The sequence below is a fragment of the Herpailurus yagouaroundi genome, unplaced genomic scaffold (genome assembly GCF_014898765.1).
Source record: "Herpailurus yagouaroundi ecotype Mexico unplaced genomic scaffold, PumYag 160, whole genome shotgun sequence".
NCBI classification, from domain to species: domain Eukaryota; kingdom Metazoa; phylum Chordata; class Mammalia; order Carnivora; family Felidae; genus Herpailurus; species Herpailurus yagouaroundi.
Window position 1 is genome coordinate 20,892,613 of NW_024412401.1, and position 18,604 is coordinate 20,911,216.

The window sequence follows — 18,604 nt, forward strand, 5'->3', positions numbered from 1 at the left end:
ATTAGGTGTGTCATGCTAAGATCCAATTACTTGCTTTCTTGGAAAGCCAGGAGCTTAGGGAAGGAAGAGCTTCATGGGTCTGCAACAAGGAGGAACTAAGAAGAGATTATAGACCTGCAGGACAGCAGGAGTGTCGACAGAGGCAATGGCGGCAGACCAGGAAATCTCTAGATCGTGGGCTATCTCCTTTATCCCTGTGACTTTGATCCTGTCCCTACACAGCCCTGATCACTTTTTTCTTTTTTTTAATTAAGTAGGCTCCACGCCCAACGCAGGGCTTGAAATCATGACCCTAAGATCAAGAGTCGTATGCTTACTGACTGAGCCACCAAGGCGCCCCTGATCACTCTTTAGTGGAGTGGTCCTGAGCGTGTGTTCCCTTTTCTATAGAAGACTAGACAGAGTAAAGGTGGGACAGCCCTAGAGGCTGACATGATGGGGACAAGGGGCACGCCACTGTGACTTTCTGTGAGGGCCTGGGGGAAGATATTCACGGCAGCTGCCCCCGTGTTTACCTCTTCATTCTCAGCAGCCACAGCTGCAGGCTTGGCCTGTGAGGCCAGACGGCCGTAGTCACTGGTCAGCTGGTTAGCAAGAGGGCCCAGCTCCTCAGGGCTGGTGTTTGATTTAGTTACCTGATGATAACAGAAGAAGTAAAGTTATTTCCAAACTGAGCTCTCCGGGGGTAATCTTATACTCTTCCAAACTCACCATCTCTTGAACGGTGACAGCAATGGCCTTGGCTGTCCGCACCATAGTTGTCTGGTAATCCACGAAGGAACCTTCTGGTTCACCCATTGGTCCTTCATCTAGCTGAGGGGGGAAGATGGGGGAAGTAGGAAGATTATCAGAGTGTCTGACACAGTGCTCGGGGACCCTAGCCCAGGGTAGCCACTGACCACAGGCACCCCAAGACTCTAACCTGGTTGATGGCCTGGGTGATGGAGTCCACCATGCCGCCAACAACCCCAGCAGCACTGGCTGCCTCGTTGAGGGTCGTTGTCAGGTCCTCTACGGCCTCTGTCATCATCTGCACAGCCTCCTCCAGGGCTTCCTGGGTGTGAGCTGCTTGCTGTGGGACAGAGTGAGTGAGTGGAGGCGGGCTCTGTTGTTCCTGCTTCACTGACCTCTTACTAGCAGACCCTCCCTCCTGCCCTCGGTACCTTGGGGTTCCCGCCAGCCTCCTTGGCTGTGTACAGCAACTGTAAGGCAGACTCTGCCAAGGTTTTAGTCTGGTCCAGGAGTGCCATCTGCTGTGGGTGGCTCAGGGTCTTGGAGGCGGCACCCACTGCAGCCAGAGTGAGCGGCTCAAAGTATTGGGCCATCTGGGATACCTGTGGCAAGGGGTTCGAGTGGAAGGTCAGCTGGGCCAGGAACCCTCGCTTGCCCCACCTTGGGACTACCCGCATGTCTTCCCAGGTACCTTGTGTCCCAGCTGGGAGGCTTCAGCCCGTGCGGCACTGGCCAGCGGTTCAATAAGGTGGGAGATCTCTTGCACTGCAGTGAGCATCTGAGTGTGCAAGGCCTGGCGAGGAAGTGAACGTTAGCCCTAACTGTGAGCTGGAACAGGACCCTCCCCTTCCTTCCATACCGAACTGACGGAGTCCCCTTGGAATGTTCCTCCCATACCCTTGATGTCTCTGTGAGGCACACACCTGGACCCCCCCATCCTCTCGAGTCTGCCATCTCTCTTCCCAGACACAACCTTTTGTAGAACCCTGTTCCCCCTTACCTCTTGAGAGATTCCCTCACGAGGAGCAAGCTGTTGGCTGACCGCAGCGAGGGAAGCCTGGTCTAGGTCCCGCAGACAGCTGTTCAGAGCTGCAATGGCCGTCTCACACTCCAGCTGCCCTGGAGCCTTGTCCCTATAGATACATCATAGGCTCCAATACCAAGAAGATCCCTTTAAAACAGGCTGGCCTATCTTTCCCCGTATCCCAATTCTTGGACAACAAGGGCCCTCCAACACTATCCCACCTCATTGCACTACTCGTCCCCGCCCCACGCTGCTACAAGTATGTTCCCTGGTCACACTGGCTGTCTACCCACTCAATACCTCATGCTTGTAATAAGCTTCTTGATGGAGTCTGAGACAGTACGGGAGTGGCCAGCCAGCACTGACCAGCGCGGGGGGTCCCGGGGGTTGACTGCTAGGGCCCGGGCTGTCTGGATCAGTCCCCCGGCACTCTCCAACATTGTCTTGGCAGAGATCACGATGGGCTCCATGGCAGCCCGGCCCTGGGGAGAGAAGAGGCAGCGGGGTGAGTCTCAAGACTCCTGCAAAGACGAGGGGGCAGCCAGTGCATCGGTTTTGTCTTCACACCGCCTCACCTCGGGGCTGATCTGGGCAGGAATGCTGGAGAACTCCGGGTTGGATGCAAAGGCACTCAGATTGTCCACAGCCTCCAGCAGAGGGGCTGTTGCTGCTCGGCACTGGGCACGGTTCTCCTCTGTGAAAGCTCCATCAAGCGCCTGGAAGTGGAAGTGACAGGCCCTCAGGACTGACTGTAGGCAAAGAAAGTGATGCGTGGCTCTCCTCTCCTGGGCCAGAGGTGAGGAGAGGCTGGTGATGAGCAGTATGGACAGGATAGGGCTTGGGCTCAGGCAGATGGGATTTGGTAGAAGGCTTCAGGGACTGATGGGGGAACCAGGGGAGAGAAGACTGGACAGGTCAGAGGGAGGCTGGGAATTTCAAACACTGACAACCTTGATAGTCTTCACGAGATTGGCTGTGCTGTTGGCCACCTCCTTGGCCGACTGTACAAACTGGCGCTTGGCGGTAGGATTGGCGGTGCGAGCAGAAGCCAGGCGGCAGCTGTTACACAGTGCAGAGGTGTGTTTGGCCACAATGGTGGCCGCAGAGAGCACCTGAGGAGACAGACACGTGGAAGAGCCACGATGAGGGCAGGAAGGAAGTCTCCACACCCAGGCGAGAGCCCCTGCAGGCTTGGGGATGGAAAGCGGTACCTTTGGAAGTCTAATTAGGAAGGACAGAGTGACCTGAAAAGGGAAGATGTGGGAGACAGATACCCGAAGGTGAACGGTATGGGGCAGGGGAAATGAGAGACAGACACACTGATGGAGAACCCGTAATAGGGTAAGTAGGAGAGTGGATTCGAACTTCTACAGAGGAGTTGCGAACTTAGCAGTAACTAAGAGTGACAAGAAACACGGCAGGAGAAGACAATCACCCACAGAGAAGCTGTGTGTGGAAGGTCACAGATGCGTCTCCAGCCTCTACTTCCCCACATCTCACCTCTCCCTCTCTCTTCATGGGGCCAGTCCATCCTGGCCCGCCACCCTCTCCCAGGCTCGCTCACAGCACCTGTTCCCTTAAGTTACCTGGGCCTGTGTACAGCCAGGCTCCCCCAAACTCTGACAGGCCATCTGAATCGCCTGGTTTGCACGGGCGAACTGTGTGGGCTCCACCAGTCCTTGCTGCCCTGCTTGGCTATTGGGATCAGAGACCCCCACCAGATACGCAGCCTGGAGAGAGAGAAGGGTTGGGAGTGGGGTGAGAAATCAAGAATATCCCCCACGTGGGATCAAACAGTGATAGGAGGGACAAGTCTGGCATCCAGGGTTCTGTGTGAGTGGCAGTATGTTCACAAATAATAATTACGTTATAAAAAAGAAAAAAACGCTCCTGTTTTGTTAAATGTGTTTGAACGTTTCAGAAGGTTAAAAAAGTAAAAGAAACAAAAAACGAAAAGCAAAAAAAAAGAAAAAACACACAGAGTTTAATCAAACTTCTGTTGAGATGTGTATCTGCTGGATCATAAGGAAAAAAGTACTGCTTACTCTAAGTAGAAATAAAAAAAGGTTTGAAAGCCACCCTGCCACACACACATGCACACACATGTGCATGAGCACAAAGTCTCTTTGAAACAGTTCCAATACTGGGAAGGTTGTTAGGATCATTTTCATTTATAACACTTCCAAGCTTCAGAGATTTGGAAAGAGGGAAGGGTTGGTATAACGATTGCCAAATTTATTTTTACGATTAGAAGACCATCATAGGTTTGATTCATACTTCATTTAACACATAGTAGCTCTTCTGTTTCCTCTTTATGCTTTTCATACCATAAAAAAGAGGCCACCCAACAGAACAGGGCAAAGGGCAATAGGGGAGATTGAGGAAGCAAGATTGAGGCTTTCAGAGAAACACTCTGAGATGAACTCTCAAGCCAGTTTGTCTTAAGGCTTCATATACTAAAGCAAAACAGTCTCATAGCTAATGGGTTGTGTTTATACTTCATAACTGCATAAAAAGGCACAGTTAAGCGGTGACTCAAATAACTGGAAATTTAGTTACTGGCACTGTTTTAATAAAGTAGTAACTATGTGAAAAATGACTTGCACTTGGTAATTAGCATATACCAAGAAAGCCAGGGCTGGAAAAGGCCCCCTCATTAGACAGTATAATCATAACCCAAGGTATCAGGGGCTCAGGGGTGACAGCAGCCAGAACTGTTGGTATTCTAAGATTGCTGACAAACACCCCCACTCAGAAGGGGAAAGAACTAGTTTCCACAGAGTTGGTTTTGCAAACGTAACTTCTTGATTATCTACTCAAGTGCCCGGCTGTTGAGGAGGTGGGGTAGAGAAAGCAGAGGTATTGCAGGGACCGTCGCAGGGGAATAACCTGAGCAGCCGCCTCGGTGAAGCCACAGAGGGCTTTGGACGCCGTGGCAATGGCTTCCCCAAACTCCGGCAGGTTTCCATTCTTGGCGTTTTGGGAGATGCCCGTCATGGCCTCGCCCAGTACCTAAGAAACAGAGGGTTTCAGGAGAGCCAGTTCCTGTCCTCAGAGGGGTAGAGGAGTCCCTAGTTCCATCTTCCTGTCCTCTGCCCTCCGGGTTCCTTGCCACACTTACCTTTGAGTTCTCCATTACACTGTCGAGGCAGCCAAAGTAGGACAGGTCATTGATGGGCTGGACTGGGTTCTCCAGGAGTTCTCGGACTGTCTGTATAGGGGGAGGACAAAGTAAGGTTCAAGACACCTTTTTGACCCCCAAACCCAGAGTACCTTCCTTAACCTCACAGCACTTAGCCTGCCAAGCACCCACCTCCAATTCCCGCAGGGCATTGTCACACTCTTTCTGGCCTGGCGCCTGCTGGGTACACATGGTGATGAGCTGGTTGATGCTGTCGGTCACCGCCCTGGGAGGAACAGAGTTGAGTGAATGCATGCACAGGTCATCATTCTTGGGTCCTATACGCATAGAAAGTCTTTAGCTATTTCTCTTTCATCTGTAACCATTCCTAAGCTGGGACTTCTCATGACATGTCCTGTCCCCAGTCTCTTCAACATTCCAGGGCTGGGCTTCCCAGCTCCTACTTACCGGGCAGCTGCAGCCAGCTGACTCTTGAGGTTGGGGGAAGCAGGGTCTGTGGATAGGGCCTTGGCAGCCAGAAGAAGTTTGCTTGAAGACATAGAGATGCCCTTCAAGTTGGACACGATCTGGGCCCGGTCCTCCTGGCTCTGTTGAAGGCGAAAAGGTCAACATGTTGTCCAGTCAGTCCTTTCTTATCTGTCTCTAAAAGGCTCTGTGTCCTAGACACTCAAATAGTGCTAGAGGGGGGTGGGGGGTGGGGGGAGCCAGGCAGAGGTTAGGACCATGCAGTCACACGGGCACCTCTTGTCTAACCCCTGAAACAGACCCCGTGCCTTTGCATACCGGTGCCTGTCCCGCCATCTCCACACCAGCTTCCAGGAAGGTGCTGAAGTCCTGTCCAAATCGACCTGAGGCTCGGGCCAGGTCCTGAGGGGTTCCCCGAGAAGCCTGCACTAGTTCTGTGGCTGCCTGATTCAGCCCAGCAGCAGCGTCATTCAGCCGGCTCTGAGCTTCCTGAAACGTCCCAGTGCTGGGGGGAAGCTGCGGGGTCAGAAAGAAAGTCAGAAGCCAGCATGGGGGACGATGTGAGGGAGAGTCTAGTCAAGGAGTGCTGGGAGGTGGGCACTGAGCCTGGGAGTAACAAAAGGGGGTAAAACTGGGAAGTCAAGGTCAAGGAGAGGTCTAGACGTGGAGAGAAGCTTGGAGTCTTCAGCTCTTACGTGCCCCCCACACCCCTGGTCTTCCTACCGAGTCACTCAGGAGTCGCTTGCTGGCATCTCCCACCGCTCGCAGGGCATTGTCCACATCTCGCTGGCCAGGCAGGCAGCTGACACAGCGGTTCAGGGCCTGAGTCACTGCTTTAGCCACCTGAGGTAGAAAAGGAGACGGGTGTTGCCAAAAAAGAAACCATTTGGGAGAGCACCTCCTCCACTCATGGGACCTGGGAAATAAGCGCTCTACTGCCCCTAAAAGTGAGGAGGAAAGGGCGTGTGTAGCTGAAGGGGCTGAAGTTAGAGTTTCAAGTGATAGTGACCAAACTGCCCCACGCTTGGCATTCAGCTGAACCCTGCTGCAGGTTGAGACACTTCTACTAGGACTGAGGGAAACCGTGGAATCCAGACAAGAGCTGTCAAGAGCAGACCTGAGAAGGTGTCTGTCAGTGTGGCTGAGACTCTGTTCCAGTCAGGGTGGGCCGTACGGGGAAGCGGTCTGTTTCCCAAACCTGACCTGGGCAAGCCGTTGCTGGCTCTCAGGGTCCCCTGGATGGCCAGCTGCCTTCTTTGCTTCCTCAATGAGGCTGCTGGCCTTATCCAGAACATCGCTGGCCGTGTCAAGCACGATAGCTTGCACTGCAGGATCCGATGTCAGGGCAGCTACACCCCTAGCAGCCTGGGCCAGTGACCGCAGCCCACCTGCCACTTCCCTAGCTGCAATCCCTGGGGAGACAGAAGGGAAAAGGGGCTTTCACTGCCAGGCCCTGGTTCCAGTGGCTTTCTCCATCAGCTCTATCCCTCGTTCAGCTCCTGCTCCCAGCTCCATTCCCAGCCCTGCCCACATACCTGCATAATTCTCATTGCCCTGGGCAACCTCCCCCAGCAGCTGGGCAATGGCAGAGCTCACAGCTTTGGTGCTGTTTCCCAGGTCCTGGGCACATTTCTCCATCTAGGGAAGAAGCAGGAGACTCAGGTGCAGAAGGAACCAGGAAAAGGGAACTTAAGAAACTAGTTGAGGTCAGCTGGCAGTTTAATGAAGGTTCTGGGCAGCTCCGGGGTGCAGGCAGAAAAGAAAACCTCAGAGTCTGATTAAGAACGAGGTCTTAAGGGGGGCATCTGGGTGGCTCAGTTGGTTGAGCGTCCAACTTTGGCTCAGCGCAGAGCCTGCTTCAGATCCTCTGTCCCCCTCTCTCTGCCCCTATCCCGCTTGCGCTCTCCCAAAAATAATATAAAAACAAAACAAACAAACAAACAAACAAACAAAGAATGAGATCTTAGGGGCACCTGGGTGGCTTAGTCGGTGAAGCATTGACTTTGGCTCAGGTCATGATCTTATGGTTCATGGGTTTGAGCCCTGCATCAGGCTCCGTGCTGACAGCTCAGAGCCTGGAGTCTACTTTGGATTCTGTGTCTGCCTCTCTCTCTGCCCTTCCCTGCTTGCACTCTCGCTCTCAAAAATAAACAAACATTGAAAAAAAAAAAAAAGGTCTTAAGAATACTTACGGTCTCCCCAGGTAAGGGTTTAAGTTTGCCATCTCGAGCTGCTGCCTTCACTTCCTGCAGATCTCTCTCTAGATTCTGTACCACACTCAGTGCAGAATCCATCTCCAAAGGCCCACATGCTTCCTGAGCCTACAATAACAAGGAAGTCTGGGTACAAGAGGTACTGCTGTGTCCCACTAATGTCCCATGTTATACAATTATCCCTGTTTTAGGTTATTCTGCAGACTCCCCATCATCCCAGAACTCCACCCTCATTTTCCAAAGATGGCCAGCTCCCTTACCTTCTGGGCAGCGGTCCGAAGTTCAGCCAATGCAGTGCCAAGGTTTTTAGCACACTGACTCAGCTGCATGGCCGAAGCCTGGTCCTGAATTGTTGGCACTGAGGCCTTTGCAGCGGCCACCATCTTCCCACCTGGCTGTTGAGGAACAGGTGGGCAGATGAATGTACCACTTGCTTGGGTACAGGGACTAAAGATGGTTTGGACACTGAGTGCCGCAGCTCAGTCTGGGAAGGAGGCTACTGGTAGAGCTTCAAACTGTGGGTGATCTAGGGGATTTAGAAGGGTGGGAAGGGTCTCGTCTGAGAGGTGGGGAGAGGGTGCCTTGCCTGCAGGAAGCTCTGGCTTGCAGCAATGAGGGCCAGCTGAGCACTGGGACTGTCGGGCTGAGCTTGGCTCCCTCGGACGCCCTGCACCAGCAGTGGAATCTGTTCTGCCACAGCCTGTGGGTGAAAATGTCATGAGAGCCACCTCCCCATAGACTGGGGGAAAGTCCCACTCGTCCCACATCTCCTCCCACCAAGTCTCACCTTGCAGCTCTGCACCAGCACAGGCTGGGGGCCAGCAGAGGCCTTGGGGGTGGAGGCTGCATGCTGGGCTGCCGCAATGGTCTGTGTAGCTGAGGCTGCAGCCTGTTTGGCTGCGTGCTGTGAGGACAGAGTAGTTAGGACAAGCCCCAGGCGCTCCCCTGCCCAGTCCCTGGCTCACCCTGGCCACACTATCCCACAAGGAAACAGTGACAGAGTCTCTCTCTGCACAACCCTCCCGGTTTCATTCCTCCCACAGCACCCACACTCCCGCTCCTGGGTTATTTCCTAGCTTCACCTCCAGGCGCTGCACCAGCTTCTTCTTGATGGCATTCTGCGCAGCCGCATTGGTGGCCATGCGCAGACCCTCAGCCGCCTCCCGCAGCCGCTGCTGCTGCTCCTCACTGTCAGGGTGAGCGGCTGCTCCCTGAGAGAAGTGGAGAGACGGTCCTCACCCAGCATCCCGGTGCGCCCCAAATAAGCTCTGCTCTGACCTCTCCAGACTCAAATGTTTTCCTAAAGTCCCCACTGAAAGGTAATCACAGCTGAGATGAGCTGCCTCAAGCAGGCAAAGGGGAATCAAGGGGCCCCTAGATTCCCTTTGGGCCCTTTTTAGGTAGAACCGTTTCTTCTTTCCCTTTTGGGGGAAGAAGCCATGTTTCTTTCCCTACTGCCCCCTAAATGCCACTGGCAAAAGGGTGTGTTTAAGGCTCTTTGGGACAAGGAGGACTCAGTTTAGAGCAGGGATTTCAAAAACCAAAGCAGGGGAGCTGGTTACTCCTGCCAACTGGAAAGCCCCAGAGCCCGGGGAGTGCAAGAACCTCTCGGCTTCTTCCCGACGGTCGTCTGCACCCTGTGTCCCACTGCCTGTCTTTCTCTGTACTGCTGGCAGCAGAGGCCCCAGGACTGAGTGCTTATATGCATTCCCAGGACAGGCCATGAAGCAGAGGGATCCAGGAAGCAAGCAGGTGGTGGCAACAAAGTAGGGAAAAGTAAGGATAGCAGAGCGTGGACTCAGAGGAAGAAAAAGGGCATGTCGGTCACCAAGTACCCTGGCAGTCACAGTGGCTGGAAGCCTGGGCCCCTATGCACCTGAAGCTGAGGGTGCCTTTACTTCCTGAGTGCTCTTATATTTTCTGCTTTTCTTGGGTCTCTCCCATCAGAAAAGGGTGACCATCTGGACCCTTCTACTTCCCTTCAGGTCTCAGTCTGGGAGTTGGCCACAGAAGGCTCGTACCTTGGCAGCCTCCACCATCTTGGCTGTGGCATCGGCCAGGATCTTAGCAGCGCTTAATAGCTTGCGAGAATTCTCCAGATCACTCTCCCCCTCGGCATCAGCCTTGATGGCATTGACCAGGTCAGAGGTGGCTTGGGCTAGGATGCGAGCCTGTCGTACCATCTCACCTGAGAGGACAGAGCACTATCAGGTAAGGAAGCCAGAGACACTGCGAGGGTGCCAGGGTGGGGGAAAGGGGTGCAGGCAAGGTAGATAGGGCTCTTGGGGGGCAGTTAAAGAGACACAAAGGTTCTCAAAGTGATTCCCCTGGAGTTATTGTATTTTGGGTTTAAGATCTTGGAGAGGGACAGATTTCCTGGTGAACTTTTATGGGAGAGAAGACAGTCTCTAACAAGTATTTTCAGTAAATAGTCTTGCACTCCTTGTGAAGGAGTGCACTCCTTTCGGGAGTGAGCAGGTAGGGTGGAGTGGAGAAGGCTATTTCTTAATGCCACCTTCCAACTTCCAGCTACGTTTGTGTATGCTTTTGTATATCCTCCAAAATATACCAAAGAAGGCAGAACGGGGATCACATTCCTGCTTTACAGATGAGAAACTGGAAGTTTCAGAGAGGTTAATAAGTACATGGTCTACTCTGCTGAGTCCTTAGCGGGGACTGGCAGGTCTGCAAGGGAATGCCCAATGGGCTCGGGGAGCCTCAACAGGGTTCTCTGTCTTCCCAGGAGTGGTGTCCTTACCAGCATCACCCATGGAACTGAAGATGTTCTCGGTGACAGTGAGGATGGTGTCAGTGGCCTGGTCATAACGGCCAGCAGGCCCAGCCCCTGAGGCATGGGCCTTCACGTGCTGCAACAGCTCATTCAGGGCCTGGGTGACAGCTGTGGCCGCCGCTCCTACCCCCCGCAGCAGCTGCCCATCGTCCGTGGCTGCCTGGGAGGCGGACACACAGCCCTCCACGGCTTTGGCCACCAGGCGTCCGGCCTCCACCAGCTGCTCTTGGCAGACAGGTGAGCTGATTGTAGGTGCCACCACCTGTGGGCAAAGCAAGTGTCGGAGATGAAGGCAATGGAAAGGAGTCGTGAGGAGTCCCACAGCCACCGGAATAGGTAAGAAGGAGCCAGAGAGGTGAAATGAGAGGCTCCTGTGTGTGGCACCATCACCCCTCAGCACAGGCTAATGCAACCTTTGTGGCTCACCTTGGTACAGGCCACCAGCTGGGAGGTAGACAAGGCACACTGTGTCGCTGCAGCAATGACCTGGGTCTGAAGCCCTGAGTCCTCTGTCCGCTGGGCCACACTCTTGGCCTTGAGGACCAAGGCAGCTGCAGCACTTGCCACGGCCTTGGCTAGCTGCATTAGTACGTCCTGTGAGAAAAGCACTGTCAGCATGGCCTAAGATCGAGCGTGGGATCCATGGACCCTTCTCAGAGGCATGAGCGGTTTCATTATTCCCACTGACTCCAATCACTGGATAGTGTATGCAGAAGCAACCAGAAGCTACCCCAAGCCCCTGCCTTGAGCGCCCAGTAGGACAGAATACCCACCAAGGAACAAACCCACACCGAGAGAAAGAGAGCCTACACCAGAGGGAGAAACGCACGAGGCGGATACACTCGGACCGCAATGGGGAGGGAGGGGCGGTGCTGTTACAATGGGATGGAGAGAGGTACCTCTTGGGGTCCCTCCCACCCCCAGCTTTTTTTCCCCATTTCTTCTCAATCTTGGTTGGAAGCAGTCACCCTGGAGTACAAGACCCCATACAAGCCTCCCGGATCCCATTTTCCCAAGTCCTGCCTGTGACATGCCTCCCCATCTCCATCATGTTCTGCCCCCCGAGGAGGCTGGGGGAGAGGTGCAGAGCGAGTGTATGCGGCTCAGAGAGAACAAAGCTGGGAAGGCCCAGGCCAGAGGCCATTACCGTGGGGGGTTCGGGGGGAGATCGAACCCCAGCCCCTCTGGGTGCACATATCTGCGTGGGAAATCCAGGATGACAAGTCAGCTGAGGAAACTGGCATGGGGTGGGGAAGGGGGAGCTAGAGGAACAGTGTCCTCAGGGTGGTATGGAGGCAGGTTCAAGATGTCGAGTTGGGACAAAGGCTATATATGGGGAAGACAAGGAGAAGATGGCAGGCGACTACAAAATATCATCAGCCAAGGGTGACCTGGTAGATTCAGTTTGGATTCAGGGGTTCTAAATTTTCATGCCCTCAAAAGGGAATGGAGGTTCCCAGTGTCATTCCCTGCAAACAGATGTTCCGTTTGGCGCTGAGAAGTCACTTTGTAGCAACAGGACTAGGAGCTGGATTCAGGGTCAGAGGTTACTTCCAAGAAGCTTCCGTTCTAGGGGCTGGGTAAGTCACTAACCTGGAAGTGGGGGTCAGTATCACTTTCCCCAATTTGCTGCAACAGCTCCCCACTGGCCTGGCCCACGTTCCCAGCTGCTTGCAGCAGGTTCTGACGGGGCTGTGGAGAGTGGACACCGGTCAGAAGCTGCCCACAGGTCCCACACTTCCATCCCACAATCCGGACTGCCCCCTCCTCCTTTGGGGTCTCCTCCCTAGTGCCAGCCGTGGCCCCTGACCTCAGCGCTGGCTGGCTGGGCGCTGCGCAGCAGCTCTGACACCGCCCCGGCAAGGCCCTTCGCGGCCTGCAGCAGAGGCCGGCCACTACTGCCTTCGTCCTCCAGCAGGGCGGCCAGCAGCTTCACGCCGCGGGACATCTCCGTCAGGTTGGAGGAGATCGTGGTGACTGCACAGCCCACTGCCGTGTAGTCTGTCTCCGCGGGGTCCCCTGAGGGAGGAAGAGGAGCACACGTGAGGCGAGCAGGCCAGACAATGGGCTAGAGAGGGGCAATCACAGGCGTTAGTCACAAACGTGTGCCGAGAGAGACACGGTCTCTTCCCTGAGTTGAGGGGCAGTCCCACCCGGAGCCAGTCACACTTGGCGCCTGCACGTGCTCCTCCTCCCCCACCCCCACCACATACAGATAGGACTTGGCATCCGGCCTACCTGCTGTCAGGTTCACCACGGAGGCAGTACCAGCTGTGATGGCATCTACCTGGGAGTGGATCTCATGCTTTGATTCATCCATCTTGTTCTTACGCCAGGCCTTAGAGGCCTGAAAGAGAGAGAGAGAGAGAGAGAGAGAGAGAGAGAGAGAGAGGCAAAGTTCAGGATCTGCTCTGGTCCGGTTAACCCCGATCCCGTTCCTGTGAGTCCCAGCCTCAGCACCGCTGGCCTCTCCTCCGTCCCATACTCACAGCATCCTGGCCCAGAGGGGGCAGAGTGTCAAAGTCATCCAGAGTGGCCTGGGCGGCTTGCACAGCCTGCATGCTAGAGTTAATGGTCCCAGTGAGTGCCTGCTGGGCTGATGTCTACAAGACAAGGGGAGGAGAAACAGAGAACGCTTAGAGGAAAGAGGAGGTGGGCTGGGGACAGGACTACGAACAGGGACGTGGGAAGACAAACAGCTGATATGGGGAGGAAGGCCTGGTACCGTGGTGGCAGTGGAAGCACTCTTACCAAAGGGGGCATGTGTCCCCGGTGCATCTGGCCGCTGGTAATCTGTTGCTGGGCAGGTGGCATGCTGCCCACCTGGAAATTCTCAGGACCAGAGGCTCCAGAGCGCATGATGGCAGGCAGGGCCACAGAGCCGTGCTCTACTTTCCCCACCCGGTTATACTGCTGCTGAAGGACTGTCGACCTAGAGAGGGGACACACGGGGCGGCACTCAGAGGACCGTTGTCTTAACCCCCTTGCCACCCAGCTGTACTACCTTTGCAGGTCCTGTGGTCTAGGGGGATGTGTGATAGCCTGTGACCGGTTAAGGAACCATCCTAGGGACTCCCCACCCCTCAACAGTTGTTGGAGTCAAGCCCTGCCTTCCCTGCCCCTGGGGGATGGGATCAGCCCAGGAACCTTCGTACTTTTTGGGGGACACTGAGTCCTCTAGCATAGTAGACTCCTCGTCTCCTTCCAGCCCAAAGTGATCCTTGCTTTTTTTCTGTAGGAAGGAAAAAGAAACAAGAATTAAAGAAGAGAGAGGCAGGGAAAAAGCAGCCTCTTCTTTCCCTACTCAGCCTTTTTCCAGAACCTGGGTCCTCACTTCTAAAGGACTGGCTTGGGTAGAAGGTGAGGGAAGATAAGGAAAAGGCTGGGGCAGGCACCTTCTTAAGGATGATATCAATGTAGCCGGCGATGAGCTGTGCGATCTGCTCCCCTTCCGTTGTCTGTACTGAGTAGTAGCCATCCTGGTAGTCCCCGAAATCCTAGGGTGACAAGGTGGGGGCTCAGTGGGAGAGCCTGCATCTACCCACGATGGAAAAGGGTAGGATGGGAGCCCCAAGGCCAAGCTGGTGAGGGTGTCTTCCCCTGCCAACAGCCCTCTAGAGAGAAGCCTACCCTTCTTCAATTTCCCATTTCTTTATTTTTCTCCCTGGAGGGCAACATTTTGTTTCTGAGGCGCAGTCTCTATGCTACATAGTTTCAAACGCATGCTGTCTAAGAAATAGCTTTTCTCTCACCCTGATAATAAAGCTGGGAAGACACAAACATTTGTCATTGAATGACCATAATGGAAAGTTAGCACTAGTATCCAAAATGGAAAAATAGCCTTTATTAAATTCTTGTCCCCTCGATAGGGCACTTCATTGAGGTGGTATCAGTTTCTAATCCCTAATACCAAAATATAAAGCCAGGGGGAAAGCTATTGTATAGTTGCTGCTGAAAGAGGGGAGGCTTATTTTTCTTTCTTTCACCTTTTTCTTCCCTCTCCCCAAGTCTCCTGTGAGCTCAGTTTGCTGGCTACAGTTAAGTTCTGTGGACTGCAAAGATTGTGTCATTTAAGCACAACTCTCCAGCAAAGCTTCTCCTTCTCTCTGACCCCCAGGGTCCTGTAAAGTCCTCCTTTTTTCTGAAGTCACATTCAGTGCACTATCCCCAAGGGAGGGGAGAGACCTCTCAGCTGCCCCCGTCTGGAAATTCCAAAGCCCTTTCCCTCCTGGGCACCCGGACTCACCAGGGTGAAGCTCTTAGGAGAGGCAGCCCAGCGTTTGATGTTGGTGAGGCTCCATTCCTGGATCACCTCTTTGGTCTTCTCATCCACTCGCATCACACACTCCTTAGTGATGCCCAGAAGCCTGGGCACCAGCTTGTTCTTTCCTTTCATCTTTTCCTGTGAGGCAGATTGTTGTTGGTATTAGTGCCAGAGAGGTGAATGAGCAGATCAGATCTAGACCACAAGGGGGTGCTGAGGAGGGTGGGAGAGCTGAATTGGGTGTCTATGGATGGACCCAGGACAAGCTCCACTAGGGAGAAGGCAGGGTCTGGAGGAAAGTTGGTGGCAGAGGGCTGACAACAGGGCAAGTTTTCACAAGGTCAGAGCAAGTAGAGAGAATGGGACTTGTAGGGATGGTGGAAAGTGTAACCAAGGGCAGGGCCTGACTTTGAGAGCAAAGAGTAAGAGTGGAAATAAGGAGGATGGTGAGAAGGGTCTGTAACCCACCTTAACCAGAAAAAAGGAGACGCCATAGGTCTTGAGGGAACGGGCTAGCTTCACGTAGCGCACCTTGGCCTCGATCTCACTCATCTGCCCACAGTTCTTGTGTGCCTTAGAGCAGAAAATGGAGAAATGTTTAGCGAAACGTGGGAGGACAGCATCACAGACAAGGAGTTGTGACGTTAACTACGATGGGAGCGTACTGTGGGGGGCACAGGAAAGGTTAGGGGGTGCAAGGTATGAGAAACGAGAGGGTGACGGGATGAGGACTGACAAAGGATATGCAGAAGCAACAATTCAAGGAATATAGTTAAAGAATTTGCAGATATTCTGGAGACGTGAACAGATAGAAAGTAGAAGGTCAGCTAGAAGACTTTTGGGGCTGAATATTCAAGAGGTGGGGATAACACTTTATGTTTGTACAAAGATACACTTTTCATAGTAATTTCAGGCATACTATCTCATTTGATTTTCCTATCAATCCTACCCCGGGCAGGTACTGTCATCCCATGTTAGATGCAAAGGAAAAAACAACCAAGAATATTGAACTGAATTCCACAGCAAATGCAGTGATGGAGCTGAGATGAAAAGCCCAGGTCTTCCGCTTTCTTGGCACAGGAGAGGTGGGAGAACAGCTTGGCAGGTGGAAGCGGGGTGGGAGGAGACAAGGAAGGGGCCAGGGGTCCATTCAGTCAGTAGGATTAAGCAGCAAAGCTCCCGGGGCATCCCAAACACTTTCCCCTGCCCCCATTCACCTGGAAGATCTTACGCTCTCCCTTCTGCTTCACATACTCCTTGGGCAGGAAGTCCTTCAGGCTACACCAGAAAAGGGAGGGTCAGCATGTAGTGGACAGCATCGGGGGTATGTGGGCCATGGACTGTGGGCCTAGGGGCGTGAGGAAATGTCTAGGACAGTATTATCTTTGGGGAGAAGGAAAGCTCAAGGGAATAGAGTCTGGATTGTCCATGAAATAGAGATGACTTAGCATTAGCTCTGGAGTGCAGCCTGCGTCTCTCCCTGCAGGGAAAGGGACAAGGGAACCTGAGTTGCAGGCCTAGTCCCTGAGGGAAAGAGTCTAGAGCACTACTGCAGGGAACCAAGAGCAGAAGGAGCTCGGTAGAAGATGACCATGCATGTAGGAAGTTAAGCAAGCGGCGCCGAACTCTATACCCTCTGAGAACTCTCAGTGGATGAGACTTGTGAAGCTTTCTAAGTCTAATGTTCCCTATGAGGAAAATGTACCGTTTCCCTCTAGCCACTACAGTAAAATTCTTCAGAGAATCTCAAAAAGCTACATGCTTGCCTGAGAGGTATGGCATAGAGGCAGATTCTAGGCTACCTTCATGTTCCACAATGGGCCAGTGAGGAAACAAATGGTTGATGGCAGCGAAACAGGTACCCATGTGGGTCAAACCCTGGTACTTCAGAAGAGGAAATGGAGAGAGAAGGCCCGGGATGGGGGCAGGGCTGTTGGGGTCACAATGGCAGGGAGTCCTGGGTCCTGACAGGGTGTGGGATGTGGGTCACTCACTCGAGGAAGCCAGCCTTGTGCTTCTGTTCATTGTGGGGCCCAAACTGGATCTGGCATTGGAAGCCAGCAAACTCACAGGCCTTGTCGAAGGAGACAGGGTGGGAGCCATTGAGGATGTCATCTCGTGCCTGGAGAGCACGAGGAAAGGAGGTGAATGTTGTGTGGGGGTGCGGGAATACCCCTCGCTGTGCTTCTGCCCCCCTCTCTGTACCTCCCTCATCCCAGGTAAATCCTCTCCACACCTGCACATAAAGAAGGTTCAGCTGCACGGGGTCCCGGGAGTCCACATTCTGGTCTGAGTAGAAGAACTTCCTCCGCAGCAGAAGCGTCTCATGCTCCTCCACTCCCTGTTCCCTCAATGTGCGGCCATGGTCCAGCCAGTTCACTGGGACACAGAGAGTCCCCTCAATGCTAAGCCCCCAGGGCGCCTGTGCTGCCTGGTCTTTGGTTTTCTGTTTGTTTGTTCTTTATCTCCTGCCTTCTCTCACGGATAAGTTCCATGAGTGTAGAACTTTATTACTGATGCATCCCGTATCTTAAAACGGCATCTTACAAAAGCAGGTAGTCAATAACTAACAAATAAACAGCTGCCCCCTGGCCCCCTGCCCATTTTCCAGTGCCCTCTTTTTTCTATTTCTGCTTACATTCATCGTCTGTGTGCAACTTCTGCTTTAGTTTCTCCATCTTCTTTTCATCTCGTAGCAGTGTCTTGTCCTTTCGTAAGGTCCCTGTCACCTCCTCCTTTTTCTCTTCCATCAGCTCTCGAACCAGTGAATATTCATCATGGTTGGTGATGCCTAGGGGAGCGCGAGGGGTTGGTAGCATCCCAGGCACTGCACCCGTGTTTTCTGGTAGAGTTGGAGCCTCCATCCCTGATCCCTCAGCCCCACCAGGACCCCTTACCGATGCGGGCACAGATGGTCATGAGCATGTCGGTGACAGTCTTAGAGTCATCCACCATGATAGTCTTCACAGTTCCATCGAGCATACGGATTTTCAGGGGCCTCTGCTTCTTCCTGTATTCCATGGTGTCCTATTGGGGCGGGAATAGGAGGTAGGAGCCTACTTTAAGCTAGCGGTATTACTTCCTTTTTCCATGGCCAGAGGGGAGGAAAGTAGATTACTGAAGGTAAGATGACGATGGCTCACTCAAAAGCAGGGTATTTTGATTGCCTGTGATAGTCTGGAGAGGGTCAGAGGCAATGGATGTGGGTGCTGAAAACAGGAGGTGGAGTGGGGAAGCTGACGGAAGAGAATATTGGTGGTCCTTGAAGAAGTGATACTCACCCCATTTCGGAGCATATAGTAATCCAAAGCTTTCCCGGCCTCCAGCCATATGCCTTTTTTGGGGTCGTCATCTGACAGAAACAGCCCAAAGTCGCTGGCTAAAAGAGAGGATGGATCACCTCAGACCTATGAGGACCCCAGTGTGGCTGCATTGTTGCCCCTTATTATTTCCCCAGGGACTGCGGGCCTAAAGGGGACAGAGGGAACCACGGAGCACAGGCGTGAGGGATGAGTAGCCTCGAGGGACAATGGGGTCATCCCTTAAAGCCAAGAGCCTGGGAACAAGAAGGGACTGAAGACTCCCACCCCACCCACCGAGGTAACTCAGACTCACGAGGGCCAGCCAGGGCCTCTGGGATACGCTCACGAATGATGCGACAGGCATCGTATACCATGGTAGACGGCTCAAACTGCATCGTCTTCACCACATTCCCGATGCTGATCTTCAGCGAAAGTGCAACCATGGTGGCAGCTTCTCCTCTCCAGCCTGGCTACACCTGGTCCGTGGTGTTAGGGCATTAGAGCACACCCTCATTAGAGGAGAGGAGGTCCCTCAGATGGTGCCCCAGGGAGCCGTGTTTTTGAAAGGGACTTACCAAAGCAGATAGTAATGCGGTTGTTTTTGTTTCATTTCAGAATTTTAAAGCGTGAAAGATTATTTATACCAAAAGAACCAACCCTAACCATCTAAG

At 53.4% G+C, this 18,604-nt stretch overlaps 1 protein-coding gene across 6 annotated transcripts in view; it reads right to left on the reverse strand.

Moving 5' to 3' along the window:
• Positions 1-18,604, reverse strand: part of TLN1 (talin 1) — a 31,883-nt gene that overhangs the window by 7,159 nt on the left and 6,120 nt on the right. For 3 of the 6 annotated variants that reach the window (XM_040481621.1, XM_040481619.1, XM_040481618.1), the window contains exons 2-44: positions 18,247-18,409; positions 17,913-18,010; positions 17,529-17,658; positions 17,270-17,422; positions 16,868-17,010; positions 16,626-16,753; positions 15,849-15,909; positions 15,100-15,204; positions 14,614-14,769; positions 13,763-13,864; positions 13,523-13,599; positions 13,119-13,299; positions 12,857-12,970; positions 12,606-12,714; positions 12,178-12,386; positions 11,961-12,059; positions 11,515-11,565; positions 10,794-10,961; positions 10,335-10,629; positions 9,598-9,764; positions 8,659-8,787; positions 8,364-8,480; positions 8,163-8,276; positions 7,837-7,971; positions 7,556-7,684; positions 6,899-7,001; positions 6,567-6,775; positions 6,087-6,206; positions 5,682-5,879; positions 5,346-5,485; positions 5,070-5,163; positions 4,878-4,967; positions 4,646-4,768; positions 3,343-3,486; positions 2,707-2,868; positions 2,332-2,472; positions 2,057-2,238; positions 1,733-1,865; positions 1,424-1,525; positions 1,164-1,334; positions 923-1,072; positions 712-813; positions 516-635 (exon numbers count right to left, since the gene is read on the reverse strand). In XM_040481621.1, the coding sequence (XP_040337555.1) occupies positions 516-635; positions 712-813; positions 923-1,072; positions 1,164-1,334; positions 1,424-1,525; positions 1,733-1,865; positions 2,057-2,238; positions 2,332-2,472; positions 2,707-2,868; positions 3,343-3,486; positions 4,646-4,768; positions 4,878-4,967; positions 5,070-5,163; positions 5,346-5,485; positions 5,682-5,879; positions 6,087-6,206; positions 6,567-6,775; positions 6,899-7,001; positions 7,556-7,684; positions 7,837-7,971; positions 8,163-8,276; positions 8,364-8,480; positions 8,659-8,787; positions 9,598-9,764; positions 10,335-10,629; positions 10,794-10,961; positions 11,515-11,565; positions 11,961-12,059; positions 12,178-12,386; positions 12,606-12,714; positions 12,857-12,970; positions 13,119-13,299; positions 13,523-13,599; positions 13,763-13,864; positions 14,614-14,769; positions 15,100-15,204; positions 15,849-15,909; positions 16,626-16,753; positions 16,868-17,010; positions 17,270-17,422; positions 17,529-17,658; positions 17,913-18,010; positions 18,247-18,376 (5,784 nt within the window). In that variant the 5' untranslated portion in view covers positions 18,377-18,409. Of the gene's footprint in view, positions 1-515; positions 636-711; positions 814-922; positions 1,073-1,163; positions 1,335-1,423; positions 1,526-1,732; positions 1,866-2,056; positions 2,239-2,331; positions 2,473-2,706; positions 2,869-3,342; positions 3,487-4,645; positions 4,769-4,877; positions 4,968-5,069; positions 5,164-5,345; positions 5,486-5,681; positions 5,880-6,086; positions 6,207-6,566; positions 6,776-6,898; positions 7,002-7,555; positions 7,685-7,836; positions 7,972-8,162; positions 8,277-8,363; positions 8,481-8,658; positions 8,788-9,597; positions 9,765-10,334; positions 10,630-10,793; positions 10,962-11,514; positions 11,566-11,960; positions 12,060-12,177; positions 12,387-12,605; positions 12,715-12,856; positions 12,971-13,118; positions 13,300-13,522; positions 13,600-13,762; positions 13,865-14,613; positions 14,770-15,099; positions 15,205-15,848; positions 15,910-16,625; positions 16,754-16,867; positions 17,011-17,269; positions 17,423-17,528; positions 17,659-17,912; positions 18,011-18,246; positions 18,410-18,604 lie in introns of those variants that run through there. The other 3 variants (XM_040481620.1, XM_040481623.1, XM_040481624.1) reach the window with 3 other exon arrangements.